Source organism: Polypterus senegalus, chromosome 16 (assembly GCF_016835505.1).
Source record: "Polypterus senegalus isolate Bchr_013 chromosome 16, ASM1683550v1, whole genome shotgun sequence".
Taxonomy (NCBI): Eukaryota; Metazoa; Chordata; class Cladistia; order Polypteriformes; family Polypteridae; genus Polypterus; species Polypterus senegalus.
Genome location: NC_053169.1, coordinates 36,779,990 through 36,795,282, shown reverse-complemented (window position 1 = coordinate 36,795,282; position 15,293 = coordinate 36,779,990). Strand labels below are relative to the sequence as shown.

Sequence of the window (15,293 nt, the reverse complement as noted above, 5' to 3'; positions counted from 1 at the left end):
AGTTTCACTAAACTTTGAACCATGATATTTCTGTATAATATTTTATAACGATTGACAAAGTGGCTTCTAATATGGGTAATCAATTGGGTTTTTTTCCAGCTTTTCCAGGATTAGTCTTTTGCTGCCCTGAAGCAGTTAATGAAATTTATGATGTACAAAAAATTAATCAATGTCTGTTGCATCAAAGTTTATGTAACACAAACATTTTCACTTAGGTCACCAAAAGAAAACCTATGTTGCCCATTTTCATTCTTGTTCCTTAAAGTAGATATGAAAATGCCAACTGACACATTTATGTGGTATCAACATTTATGTGGTCCCTTGGTTTACTGTATTTGTTTTATTTGCAGAAGGCATAGGAAATCTGGTGAGAATTTGGAATTTGGCAGAAAAGAACTTTTAAAGCTGCCTGGATTTTTAAAAAGAAAAAGGAAATATTAAATGTTCAAATTTGGAAAAAGTATCAAACTTCATGGTTGCTCTTATAAATATTTTCTTAGAATTAAAGCTATGTATCTCTTAAGAATTTTGCAATATTAATCCTTCAATAATATATACTATATACCTTATATGTGATTATAGTAAAATTATAAAAGCAAGATTATCATAAAAATTAGTAATTATTGCTCTGTTTAGAATTTGTGAATATGACAATTAAAGAAAAATAATGAAAATAGTTCTCAGCACTATACTTCACTTGTTAGCATTTTTGTTAGAAAAACAGGGAAGGAAATATTCAAGTGGAAATTAGTTTAAAAACAAAAAGCTGAAAGTAACCGATATGGCTTTGTTTCCTCATACCTTATTACTCCTATAAGCAAGATAGACTTGAAATTAAATAAAGAAGAAGATAAAGGCTTTATAACAGCAATTTCACTTTTTTCTAAGGCATTTCTCAGAATGTTAAACAGAAATTACTTGTTTCACTAGATCGATGTAGTCCAGTAACAAATTCTCCCATGTTTCTTACAGGATTTGCCTTAACTCTTTTTGGCTTTGCGTGTTTTTTGTTATTTTCCTGTCCAAGTTATCCCACATAGGTTGGAGCTCTGAGGCCGTCAGCATACTTTGTTCCAAGTATTTCTTTATTATGTTTGCAGTGTGTATGAGGTTGTTATCTGTCAGGATTTCATCTATGTCTCACTCCTAGGATCACCGTTTTTAGTCTTTTGTGTAGTTAAGCCCCAATCTCTTTTGAACTTTGTGTTTTGTCTTTGATTTATTTGAAGGCAATTCAAAAGGTTATTAGTATAGAATTTGAGTTTTAACTTCTGTTTTGGATTTGTTGTGGATCCTGTCATAGATAAGGCTCAAAATATGTGCAGACCTCAGAAAAAAAAAAAACAGACTTGTACAGCTCACCCCAAGCAGCCTATCCCCTCAAATGTAAGAATTTTGGCCTGTACAGACCTATCCCTGCCATTTTGTAGCATATCTCATTGGGTAAGTCTAGTGTTACTTCCTTCATATATGCATACTTTTTAGGTCTTGACCCTTGCCTAAACAAGTTATTTAACTTAATCATATCACTCACACAGAACCAATACAGGATCTGCTGTGCCTTTTAAATAGTCAACTCTCACCCTGTGCCATTGTTCATGTTTCTTTTTAGTAGAAGAAATGTATAGGTCAAAATATAATTATATATATATAATAATAGGTCATAATATGTATTTTTTAATCATCATCAGACTTTCATAAATAACATAAAAATAAGCTGCAAGATGTAGTGGTATATGTGGTCTTCAATTAAATAACCAGAGTTTTCATATAAATCATTAAGTAATCACAATACATTTCTTTGAAAAACCAAAGTAAAATCTGTGTTGATTTTCACATCTATATATATATATATATATTATAATGTAAAGCTAGCTGACTGACTCATTCATTCAATCACTCACTCACTCATCAACAAAACACACCTTTTCCCATTTAGTTAAAAAAACATAATTTGGCAGAATTACATATCTATGTCATTAGGTATCCCCTAAGAAACAGCATTTTGATATATCAATGTTTACGGGTAAACCACCCTTTTACAACAGAAAAATTAAATACCCCAAAATCTCAAAAAAAAATACTTTGTCTGATTTTTGATTCACATTAGGATGAGTTGTAGAAAAAAACAAAATTAACATACACCGTTTTTTTTTTTATTTTGTCAATATCTATTAATTTTAATCTAATGCACAAGAACCATGCTGTGCTAAGATGGGGCTTTGTTGCTAAGAAACAACACAGCAGAAACACTTGAGCAGCACTGACCAATAGGGTGGATGGATGACTGGAGGAGGGGCGGTACCCAAACAACCTCCATAATCATTTATGTTTTCGTGTGGCTACTTACTTTGAATAGAGGCCCTCTCTCCAAGAGACTTTACATATGTATTCTCATTTGCAGAAGTTAAAGTGGGACCACATACAACTGACGAAAACCATGAACAGAAATGCTCGAGTGAACAATGTAAACAAATGAAAATCTAATGATAATAATATACGAAGTGACATTCAAAAAGTTTCTGTACTTTTTTAAACTTTATTAAGTATTTCAAAAACAAATTACAAATTATTATATTTAAAAAAGCCGTATTTTGTAAATGTTTACCATCCACATATAGCTTCTCTTCATTAAATAACAGCTGTTAGCAGTACCTGAGCTAAACACCTGTTAAGAATCAATTGCCAACAGTCAGTAAAAGGCCATTTTGAAATCTTAGCCCACACCATTAATGTGTTTTCTTGTCTATTGGACCCCAGCATAGGGTGTTTATATTGCTTAATCAAGAACTTCTATTGTTTGTAAATAAGCTTTTTTTGCCTATATGCTTTTGTAAAACCTAATGTGAATTAAATATAATATACCAGGGTTTGTATCTGCATCTCATAAACCTTAAAGCCTGGTTTGGATTTATCAAGTCAAAGTTCATCAGCATTTGTTAGGGAATCCAGTAAGGTAATGTAAAATAATAATAGTAATAAATAATAATGTTTGAGGTAATTTTTATACTGTGTTCTTCAAACAATTCACAATTTAAGGGAAACAAAAGCAAAACAATGATAAAGCAAAATAGAAAATAAATATAAGAAAATAAAGTCAATAACGTTCAATGCTTTTTAACTGCATTTTACATTGTTTTATAGGCAGTGAAAGCATATGACAGTGTTTTGCAAAATTCTGAGAAGTCTACAGAGCTAATCTGTATTATATCTAAGAGTAAATACATTATTTTACAACTTATTTTATCCTAATTAGAGATGAAGGCATATCTTTAATAAATTTGTATGGGACTGAATAAAACATGTAAAAGAAAGTGGGAAAATCATTACAGGGAGTAAAGAAAAAAAATACAATTTTCCTATTGTTGAAAGCAATGTGGGCAGTACCATGTTTAGCTCTACTGCCTTAGCTCCACACATCTGTGTTCAACCCCCACCTTGGTTATGTGGAATTTGCATGTGCTGCCCATATTCAAACAGTTTTCTATTCTTTCCACATTAAAAAATAGATCATTCCTGACATACTTGTTAGCTCTGAATTGGTCTCTAGGTAATAGAATACTTGAATGTGTCCTGCATCCTGGTCAGGGTTAATTCATGTATTTAAAAAAAGGCAAATAACCATGGGCTTGTCTTAATATTTCTGTCATTTAAAACAAATCAAAAGAACAATTGATTAAACTGTATTTAAAAAGGGATCAAAAATACGATTACTTGAACTTAAAAATATCCCTTGTATTTGGACTATTTAAGGAAAAATTCTATTCCTTGTACAATAGAATATTTATATTTTTTATTTTCATGTAACCCCTGTACTGTTTATTTATTTGTTCAAGTGAGACATACAGTATAATACAATACATTGCTCTTATTGTTGGCAATGAGTCTCTAACTCTGTTTAGTAAGAGTATGTATAATGTTAGTAGGGTAATGCAACTTGTGCAAGTACCTGTGCACTAGAAATTAGGAAGGTAGTAAGAAGAGTAACAGGGACATGTGCCTACAAGTATTTCATTAGTGTGAATTCTCACTGCTACCCTGACAAACACATGTTGATAACACTATGCAGCATCCATACCAGACTGAATTCCACATGTCTTTGGGAAAACTTTATGAAAGTCTCAGATGACCTCTGATTCTTAGCATTAGTTAATTATGTACCAGTACAAGTTATGCATTTAAATAGCCAATTTTAGCTTGTTGTCTATTAGGGTCTTTTTTATTTTGTCAGAAAAGAAGGAATTCAGTTACTGTTTATATTTCGATAGAGAATCATTTAAAATGTAAGAGATATTCTTTAGAAAAATGGTATTCTGATAAGCTTCTCTGGCTTTCTAAGTAATAAGCTGTAGATATATTAAAACATAAAACAAAAACAATTTATTAAAATTGTATTTTTTGCCTTAGGCTCTACTGTGAACACAAGTGATTTTTTTTTGTTTTGTTAGTGAGTGTTACTGTTCTTCATGATTTTATCAAAATCTCAATCCATTATGAGAATTTTGTTCTGGTTTTACTGCAAACTTGCTCTTGTGAGGTTTGTATTCTTGTGTTACCTGCTACATAGTGCTGTGAGTAAACGACTCTACTTAGGATCTCTTTCAGAAGAGATTTTGCACCCAGTAGCCAAAGTGTGCCAGCACTGGGGTGAGTTGTGTTATCGGGTGTTGGCCATAGCAGTCGCAGGTTGCCCTTAAGAAGTCGCACATCATTAGCAATATATTAACAACTAAATGTGCTTCGGCCAAGCCACTTCCAGTTCAAGCTTGGTACTGTGATATTATTTAGATTTTTTTAATATAAAATTGAGCTTAGTTTTGATAATTTTGATAATATGCATGGAGACTAAATATAGACTTAAATATATTAGTGTACTACTGCTAAAATGAAAGAGTTGGCTTGTCATTTTTACAGCATTAACAGTAGAAGAGGGTTGCTGATCCTGATAATTGTTTCATTTTAGGGTTATTCGTGAAAAGAAAATAACCTTGTCAAAGGAAAAACTGATAATAATTATATTATCAAGCAATAGTAACGTACAATATTGTATGCTTTGAGCACCAATAATAGAAACATTAATGAGGAACATTTCAATTGTTTATTTAGCAAATATTATATAATGGTGAATGGAGTTTGCTGATTTTATATAGAGTTGTGAAAACTATTTTTAAATTCTCTGACTTTCCAATGTTCATTTTGTTGTACTTTTCTAATGGTAACATGCCAAATCACATTCTTTCTTTAGGAGATGAACAGTGACACTGACTTTGTGGAGGTTGTATGGATGTTTTTGTTCCCTCATGATATATCAGTATACCCACATCGGTCCCCTTCCATCTATAAGACAAGGTTTTCAAAACGATACTTTCTTTCAGAAGCCTCTAAAGTATCACAGGCATGAAACCAGCTAAAACAACAAAGATTATCCATTCACTTGTTCACTTAAAATGCTTAATCCAATTGCAGGGTTGTGGTGAGTGAGGGAACCTGTCCTGGACAAGATGATAGTTATCTTTCAAATACCCATATGATATGATGTAATTTGTGTAGACTGAAAGAGGTCCTGAATAAAACGGTTTAGGGAATAATGCAAAAACTATACACCATTAACATTTACAGTATAATACTGTATGAAACTGAACTAGGATACTTTTTTAGTTGAAATTTGTTTCTTGGTTTTGTATTAGAAATCACTACCTTCATATTAATGGTGTAAAAGCTGTTATAATAGGTTAACACGTAAAGAGATGCCAAATAGAAGGGAAACCATAAAAATAGGTGAAAAAATATTCAATCTGTAAAACTATTTCTCAATGAAAATTAATGTAGAATACTGGAATACTTTATATATTTATAAATTAATTTGCAGAAGCACCTGAAAGCTAATTTTAGACAGTGTTCTTAAAATTAAAAATGTTAATTCAGGAAGGTTCAAAATATTCAGTTCCCATGTGAAATCAGATCAGAGAAGTGGAGATATGAAAAAACTGCTACTGCTATACTAAAATATATGGTGGTTCTTGAAACCATATAGATTTGAGCAGGCATAGCTGTTTAATTCCTTAACTAAAAGTGATGGCCTATTCTGTCAGGTGAAGGGAATTATACTATGTACAGTATCAACAATAGAAATATTAAGTAGTGCTTCTGAACACCAAAAAGTTACCTATGCTTGTAGATTTGAGCAAACCAAATGAATTAAAATGATGCTGCTACTTAAGTCACTGTACATTAACCATGGATACAATGCTTGTTATAATTTGATTCTGCTCAGATTGAATCCATATATAGTATATTTACACTGAGTAGTTTTCAGAGGAGCCATACCTAAAATATGTAAATAGTATAAAGTCAGTTCTTCAATGTACTTTAGATAGTTCCTTTAATTTAAAGCACACAGGGTGTTTGGTAACCAGCACAGAATATTAAAATTTAGAGGGCAATACATGAAGAATGCATCCTGCTTTTTGTAATGCGTACCTTATGTGTAAAAAAGGAAAATTAATATTACAAACTATTTCAAATTACTTCTTGTTTTTGTTTTCAGTTCAGAGAACAGCGGAAATATAAGCCATCTTTGGTAAGTGTTTTTGGATAAAAGCATCTGCTAAGTGAATAAATGTAAATGTAAATATTCATAAATAGAAAAAAATCCATGTAATGATACGGTAACAAAAATCATTCAAGTAGTGCAACATTCACTTTTGTGCTATAGTACTTTAGTGAGTTGTTAATGTAATCATTTTATATAAATTATGATGTTTGTAAAAATGTTACCAAATAATGTCAAGAAAGCAAAGTGACACGGAAAACGGTAGGTTGTATATTACCCTTTCTTAACACCTTTGTTTACTGTCTTTTTTTTCCCTCTGACCTCTACACAGAATAGCCTTTCAGAAGATCCAGCTTGTGAGCACATAGCTCATCTTTCGAGCAAACACCAGAGGGAACAAGACAGAATTGAGCAAATGTTTCCTAAGGTAGATGTCAAACCACAGCCTGTGCAGACCCTCATTCAAATGAGCTTCTCAACATTAGATGTCCTTTCCATACTCTTAAAAATAGTATTTATCTCTCTGTCATTGCTGTTTATTTGCTTGCTTGTAAGATTCAAACAAAGAAACAAAATGAGTTTTTTTTTATTTTACAAGATAGTTTGTGATGATTACAATGAAAAAAACAGTTTATTTTTCATTGTTTATTTAATAATACATATTTGATAAAGTAATGCAGACAAAACATACTTACTCAGTTTTGTTCTTACCATTGGCTGCAGTTAATGATATTTTATCAGTTACTCAAAGCTTTACATTGGTATCTGCTTTACTATTAATAAAACCATAATGGTGTATGAATAGAACAGTAAACTAAAATGTTGTAACTTCATGCTTTACAGCACTATAACACAGTAGATATGTACTTTGTACATTCATACACAATTTAGTAATGGCTTATTTTAACATTTCCAATCTGTTAGAATTATATATCTGCTGGGAATGGGGAAAAAAGATTACAGAAAACACATTATTAACACAGTTTTACGTAATATTACTGTAGCTCCGAGGACAAAAACAATCAATAGAATGTTTTTGATCACATATAATAAAGTCAGTATTATTATGTAAATCGTTTTCAGTGTACTTGTTTTCCAAAAGATTTAAAGCAGAAAGTACTGTAGATGTTAATTTATACATTAAAGCACTGTGACACATAATAATACTCACAGAGCTGATACAGTGTTGAAAATTCAAATCTTCATTTTGCAACCATCCACCTCCTAGTCTGCATAAGCCAATTCCAGTAGTACTGGGTGCAAAGCAGGAGTCCACCTCAAAAAGGATTCCAGTTCTTTGGAAGGTTACCTTCACTTTTGTAGTTTTAAAATATTTTCAGACAAAAATCCTAATAGTTCTATAAATATTTAATATTCAACAAACTTCACAATCTCCAACATTATCTTAATTTTGTGGATAGCACAGCACTGTATTTTAAAGCAATGAAGGATGCGAATATATGATACAAATAATTCAATTATTTGTATAGCTTTCAAGGATGAGTATATTTTTAAAATATGTTTTACTTGTACTACCTTAGAGTCTTGATGTAGTCAGACCGGAAGAGACCATTTACAGTAGATAATGTGTCTTGTCTAGTTAGTAAAATAGTAAAAACCTGTTCAACTGCAGTTCATAAAAATTCATATATAAGCTGTGGAACAGCATAAGTACTACAGTGTTTTGTAGATTTTACTAAGTGAAGAAATACTTCTTACTTTTACCTCTTGAATTCACTTCACCAGATTTTCCAAAATGCATATATCTCTGTTTGCTACTAAACTCCTGCTAGATAAACGTTATTGATATCTTTGAGAGTTTTACCAAATTCTACATTTAAGATACCAAACTTGTATATCCTAGTAGAGTGAGCTCTTTATCTCAGTGGTGAATGTGGGTCAAAGTAATTGGGGATTGGAGCAATGGAGAGCTAGTGGAAGGCTATTGGTCCTCAAACCGTTTTATATAAAGTATCCACATTTTGCTTGCTTTTCAAGTGTAGCTTGGATTTATATAATTTGCATGTAGCTTTTAATGTTCTAACCATTAAAAGATCACAGAGAACATGTTAGTGTCTGCCCACTTCTTTCAGCAACACTAATGTACTCTGCAATGTAACCCTGAGACTAAGAAACAGTCTGTGAGAGCAACACCCAAGCTTCCAGTGCTGCAGTAAGTATAGTGCTAAGGCAAAACTGCCTGCTTGTGTGGACACCCCATTTTGTGTATACTGTGACAATGTGTTATCATTTACCAAACACTCATCTTTTGAGCAAAAAAGAAGTACTATCCACCTTCTCATCCACGTGTGACTTACCTGTCTACAGAGCAAAATGGCATATTCATGTTCACCTGTATATCATCAAAGTGGAAAACCTGTCTAGCAGCCTGTTGGTAAATCATCTTTACATGCCACTGCTGTCATATTACTTTTCACATTGATTTCTTTTAAAAAGACTTTTGAATTATGTGTCAAATTTCGATGGGAGATAATTGGTGGCTGAAAAACAGTTTTTTAAATGAAAACATGGGAATAAAGTCTACAGTAATTTCCTATTATATCATTTATACCTTACAGTTGGGCTCCTTGTTTACATAACAATTCTTTGCGAGGCTGTGAACAACTCACTTTGATTAAAAAAGTTATCTTCTGCAGTTTGTAGCCAGTACTCAGCTTTTCAAGACCAAATATATATCTTTACTTACCAGGTTCCTTCTTATGCTACTGCCTCCTGCTTTCCTAGACAGCCTTACATATGAACAACAGAATCTGAATTCTGAATTGCCTTTTATGTCCTACCTTCTGCCAGCACTTGGTGAATCAAAGTAATCTAATGAAGTGGTTTCTCTACCTATTCTATGACTATTGATAGCTAATGTGGTCCGTTTTTATGTTAATACATGAAAACTGATGTGTTTTTGTAACTTTCCACTAACAAACTTTTCATCCTGAGTGAGTGCTAGAAGAAATTTATTAATGAATATAAGGAAGATATATTAAACTCTCCTCCTGAAAGGCTGCAGTGCTTACAGATTTTTGTTTGTGCCCCTTTTTCATAATTTATAATAAATTTATAGACAGTTACTGCTGCTACTGGAATATTTTTCTTTTGCCTTAATATTAATTCTGTTACTTTTTAAGATCCAGGACCCTTAATTGTTTCTTTGTTCCTTAAAAAGCAGTGAAACCGTAGTGAGATGCAAAGTGAGCCAATGCTGATGAATTCCAGTGAGAGAAGATGTTTATTTTTCAGCAGACTAAATTGAAAGTCAAACATTATATTAAAAGTAGCACTGTACCCAAACAGTTTGTTTGTAGTGGAAAAGTCCTGAACAGCATTTTAGGATTTAGGGAGGTTCATTTTCTCACACTCCACTGTCAAAGTTAACCCAGGCAAACAGAGGCAGGGAACATGAGAGAGAACTGTGACATAGATAAACACTCACAAGACTGCAGATTGTGAAGGAGGGCGAAAGCATTACTCACTGGCATATTATCACCTTCTTCCTCTGACAGCTCCAGGGAGGCTTCCCTAGAAAATAAAGTGGAGAGCAGTGAAAGTGACAAACCACTACTTTCAAGCTGTTATGGCCTTTTCTGAAAGACAGCCATTGTACAGCTGTGGGAAGTATGAGAACCCATTTAAAATTGTCAGTCATGATGTGACTAATGTTAATCAAATTTATATTAAAGTAAGCATTAAATTAAGATATGTATATATACACACAAACATACAAACGTGTGTGTAATGTATATAAGTATTTCTTAAATATATAACCATTCATTAACTAATTACAGTGTATGATCAGCAAGTAGAGTATTTTTTCATACTGTAGGACCAAATTCAACTTTTTTATTTTCCATAGCTTTGTGAACTATCATGTAAATTACTTTAAAGTGATAGTTTTAAACATGAAGGTATTTACAGATGAACTTAAAGATTTGTTTCAAAGGAATCAAAAGAAAAGCCAAGCAAAATGACACATTTTATTGGCTAACTAAAAAGATTACAATATGCAAGCTTTCGAGGCAACTCAGGCCCCTTCTTCAAGCAAGATGTAATCAAGGAGAGGAATCAAATAAATATATAGCAGCACTGCACTAAGATAAAAGTAATTTTTTACCTGTTTTTATATATTTATATTAACTCTCAAGTCATAAACCATTAAATTGAAGTAAAACACGGTTTTTAATTTAAATTCAATAAAATCAATCTCTTGCCCACTTTTGCCATTTTTCATTTCGAAAGGGGTCAGATAACACTTTTTCTTTTGCTCCTTGTTGATTTTGGAGTGTTGAATCCCAGTCTGACAACAGAATTGTTCAATCGCATTCAGTTTTTGGGAGATGAAGGCTTAAATGAAAAAAAACCCACTATTTTAGACATAAAAACTAAAAATATTTTTTATTACTTAAACCTGAAAATAGTAATAATTACACATATAATTGTTTTTAAATATAATTAGTATTTATAAAAAGTAGTCACTTGGTAGTTTTTTCCCCTACTTATAATCCTCTGAAGGTGTGGAATGACCAACAGGTGTCTGCTAACTTTGACTTATTTTAGTTTCCACTATAATATCTCTCCATCTGCGCGATGTTTTGGTGGAACTCTACCCATGTTCATTAGCGACTGCTCCCATGTCCTCGGGAGTGGGGAAATTCTAAATGAGAGTGTAGGAAATGGATTTCTAAAGACATGTTGCACCCAAGTGCTAGCTAGAAAGAGAGAAGCTCATCAGCCAGATCCTCATAGTTTTCTACCAAAAATATTTATTTACAAGAAAATATTTATTTCCAAGAAAATTGTTACACATGCTTTCTTTTTTTCTGTAAAGGATGACTGTGTGTTCTTTTACCATTTGCTTACCTGTTACCGGTCAAGACAATGGATGGAAAAACCTGAACTCACATATCTCTGTAAAAATATTTAAACAGCAACTTTGTTTCTTCAAGACAATAAAAGGGGCATCTTTCTAGCCTACTTAATACACATTCCTGGCTGTTTTAAAGGAATAAAAAGAGAGAAAAAATACTGTTTGAGAACAAAAAATGTTGTTTCCATCTTAATTAACATTAAGTACGAGAAAGACTGACATTTTTCAGCTGCAAAAATATGTATATCATAAAACAAACATAACTTATTTTTTAAAAATATACCATTTTTTTTCAAAGTGGCTTTTTTCACTGAACCTGATATTTTGCAGAAACTATTTGTAGACGAGAAATTACAATTTGAGAAATGGATTCAGAACAATTAAATCTTTAAAATATATCGATTTGTTTGTGCACAAGGATTTTGTGTAGACCAGTGTAATTTCGTGTTTAACTTACCCTTGTTTTTTTTTTGCAGTTGGAATTAAACTAATATATCTGGTAATATGAAACTGCTTTTGACTGTTGTCTGTATAATATTTAGAAAAAAAAAACAGTTTTGTGTCAGTTGTTTTACCCCAGCCTTTTAGCACAAGATTATCTGAAAAGCTCACATTTAAAATCTATTGTTTAGATCTCACCAGGGGTGGTGAAAAACTTGATACGGCTGACATCCTCACCTCACTTATCCACACCTTTGCTTGATTGCTCACTGTAATTTTATGAAGTGTAAGCAGTCAAGTTTGGCACCATAAAACAGTGGTGAGACTGACAACTGTGGAGAATAATACAAGGAGGAAGCTGAACCAGGAACACAGAAACCATCTTTGAAGTTTGAAATATCCTTAATTTTCCTGTTCTTCCTCCGCTTCATATTAGCTGTTGTCTCTAATTATTTACTAGATAGTTTTATGTAATGGAGTATTAGATTTATAGGACTACCTTGATTTTTTAATTTTACTTGTGTTATTAGGACAGATATTTATACACCTTTATAGATTTTTCTGGTGTCACTTAATTTTGTATTTTGGTATTTGTTACACTGTAATCTATGCCATAACATATTAATAATATATTTTTTTAAATAATTTCTTATCTTTAATGTTATTACCAAGTGTTTTTTACAAAACAATTAAAAAATATTGACATCCATCCATATATATTGTGAATTCGGTTTATCAGACACAGATTTGTCAAGCCTCTCTCAGTAGCTGTAACAGAAGTATTGTCACGTGTACAGAGTACAGTGAAACTGTTGTTAGTATGTTGTACCATCATGCAATCTGTCACCATGGTAAACAAGTATTGGGCACTAAGGCACACTATAGCAATTTCATTACAGAATCCCCACATGCATCTACTTTCACTCATATTAGCTAATTAGAGTCGACATGCTTTTGGGATGTGGGGTGAATTTGTAAACTTCACAAGGACAGCTTTAAAATCAAATTCTCGTCTCTGCATTTGTGAGGCAACAACACTAATCGGTAACCACTGCACCACCATGCTGCCCACAGTTAACAATACAATTTAGAAAATGATTCATTCAATGCATTCAATGTAAATTGAAGAAAAACAAATGTAGACAGTTCAGCAGAGCTAGCAATAGAAAGACCAGGCAGTAAAAATTGGCCAAAACAGAAAATGTACAACGGTGACAGAATGAAAATCTGAATATGAAAAATTTGCAGTAAGAAATGAATGCATAGTGTTCTGATGAAGCAGTCATCCCCAACATTAAATTACAATTAAAATAGAGGAGCATTGAAATTTAAGGTTTAAGGTTTTCTATGTTTTTGTCATGTTTACAGAAGAAAAAATTAAACTTGGTTTCTCAGCTGCATCCAAACTCTGAAAAAAAGACAGATAAAGTGTAAGGACAGCACTGTAGACTTTCAGCTGTTACAGAAGTTTATACAATAAATGCAACATTAGCCTCCTTTAGGCTTTTTTCCACATCTGGCAGTTACCTACTATTTTCAACTCAGATTCAAATCTGGGTGCTCAGTTTCTTGAAACATTCTATTGAAGTGCTCTGGTTCTGCTACTAAAATAAGATATTCTTATCACAAAGTCTGCATAATCAAAAAGATGTATAAGATAGAAAAATGTTTTTTAATAATTTGCATAGCCATTATATTTTAAAATGAAGAATTACCAGTTGTTTCCCCATGTACTTTCAAGTAAGTCATCACATGTTGTGCTACCAGTAATTGTATCTTGATTTATTAAAAAAGGTTATACACAGTAATGTGAAGCTTAAAACAATTATGCTATGGGCCTTCTAAGGCCATGTGATTAATTGAGTTTACTGCTTCACCAGCCTGGGTTGAACATTCGATATAATGGATTAACTCAAACCAGGACTTGTGTAAAACTAATTGAATGGTATAATATTGGCCCCGACTTTTAGCATGACTACGGCTACTTGTAGGTATATTTTGTATAATAATACCATTTCATTGAGGCAGTTTAAGCAGTTGATATTTAAAATATGCAGCAACATAAACCAATTAAAGTATTTCTTTTTGCTTTTTTTACATTTTACTAAAATACAATTTGGAATCTTAATGTATTTCTTTAGAATTTTTAACATCATTAATTTTAACTTTAAATCCTTTTAAATTAATTATAAATAAAAAAGTAGGAAATGATTCATTATACTCACTACCTTCCTAAGACCCCCTACCGTAAGTAAATATTTGTTACCATCACCATTTGCAAATATTACAGCCATAAGTTATTTGTAGAAGCTTTGCACATCTGTATCCTGCCCATTCTTTCTTGGAAAACCACTCAGTCTTTATGAGGTTGTATAGATGTAGGCTAAAATTAATAGCATTACAGTTTTTAGTTAGTCTTTCAGTGGCTTCTATGGTAAAACAACAGATATGAGATTCAGAACTTGTTTTAGAAGAAAGAGTACATCAAATGCATGGAAAAGACCCATCCACTTGGTTGTAGAGCATCACAAATGGTAAACCACAATTTAACGTATAATGTTTCTTCCAATCTAGGCGATAGAATACTATGATTCAAATGCCAGTATTATGATGTATGTGGAAAGTGAAAGTAAAAGAGTAAGATTAATTGATGTTGTTTACTTGAATATTCCTACCTTTATTAAAGCCTTTGAATAGCCTCCTGTAAACTTGTTGATTTTTTTCTTGCCATTTTGTTGCAATTCTAACCATTCTTTTACTGCTGACTGAATGCCTATTTCTATGGCCACAATCTGGCACTGTGAGGCTTCCCAAGGGATTTAACAGGGAATCATGAGAAACACATTTTCCTCTCATTTCTATTCATGTTCTATGCTACACCTCTTTTGTTCAATCATATTTACTATTACTTAGCAATTACAGTGCTGTCCCCCAAAGCCTACAAAATACTTACATGAGTTTATTTGTAGATTCAGGACTCATATTGTTCTGCCTTTCTATTTTTGAGTATTTTCTCAGTGCCTTCTTATCTTCAGTTTTTTATTTACTCTTATTATTTTTTTCTACCCTCCTGAATGAATCCATGCATTGATGTTATTTGTGTGATATTTCTTTTCCGTTCAGAACAGATAATCGGTGCTATTCTTAGATCTTAGGATGATAATACAAGTGAATCAAGCAGTAAAAATCCTCTTGAGACAGGGAAGCACATTCCCATAATTGATTACCAGGGCACTCTGATCTAGGCTTGTCAATTTTTCTTTATTATTATTATTTTTATGCATCACATTGCAATGATTGTGACACAGAAGTGTTCAGTAGCCATTCCAACTTCACTTCAAAACATAATCTTCCTGAAGCTAAGCATGTTTGGGCCTTACTAATATTTGGATGGAAGTCAATCCAGGAAAAGCTTGGGTT

At 32.3% G+C, this 15,293-nt stretch overlaps 1 protein-coding gene across 5 annotated transcripts in view; it reads left to right on the top strand.

Annotated features, from left to right (window-relative positions):
- si:ch211-130h14.4 overlaps window positions 1-15,293 on the top strand; it is a 69,051-nt gene that overhangs the window by 41,685 nt on the left and 12,073 nt on the right. For all 5 annotated transcript variants that reach the window (XR_005630865.1, XM_039738358.1, XM_039738356.1 and 2 more), the window contains 2 exons: window positions 6,548-6,580; window positions 6,885-6,980. Coding sequence is in view for 4 of the 5 variants with exons in the window: in XM_039738358.1 (XP_039594292.1) it covers window positions 6,548-6,580; window positions 6,885-6,980 (129 nt within the window). In the remaining variant the exon portion in view is untranslated. The remainder of the gene's footprint in view (window positions 1-6,547; window positions 6,581-6,884; window positions 6,981-15,293) is intronic.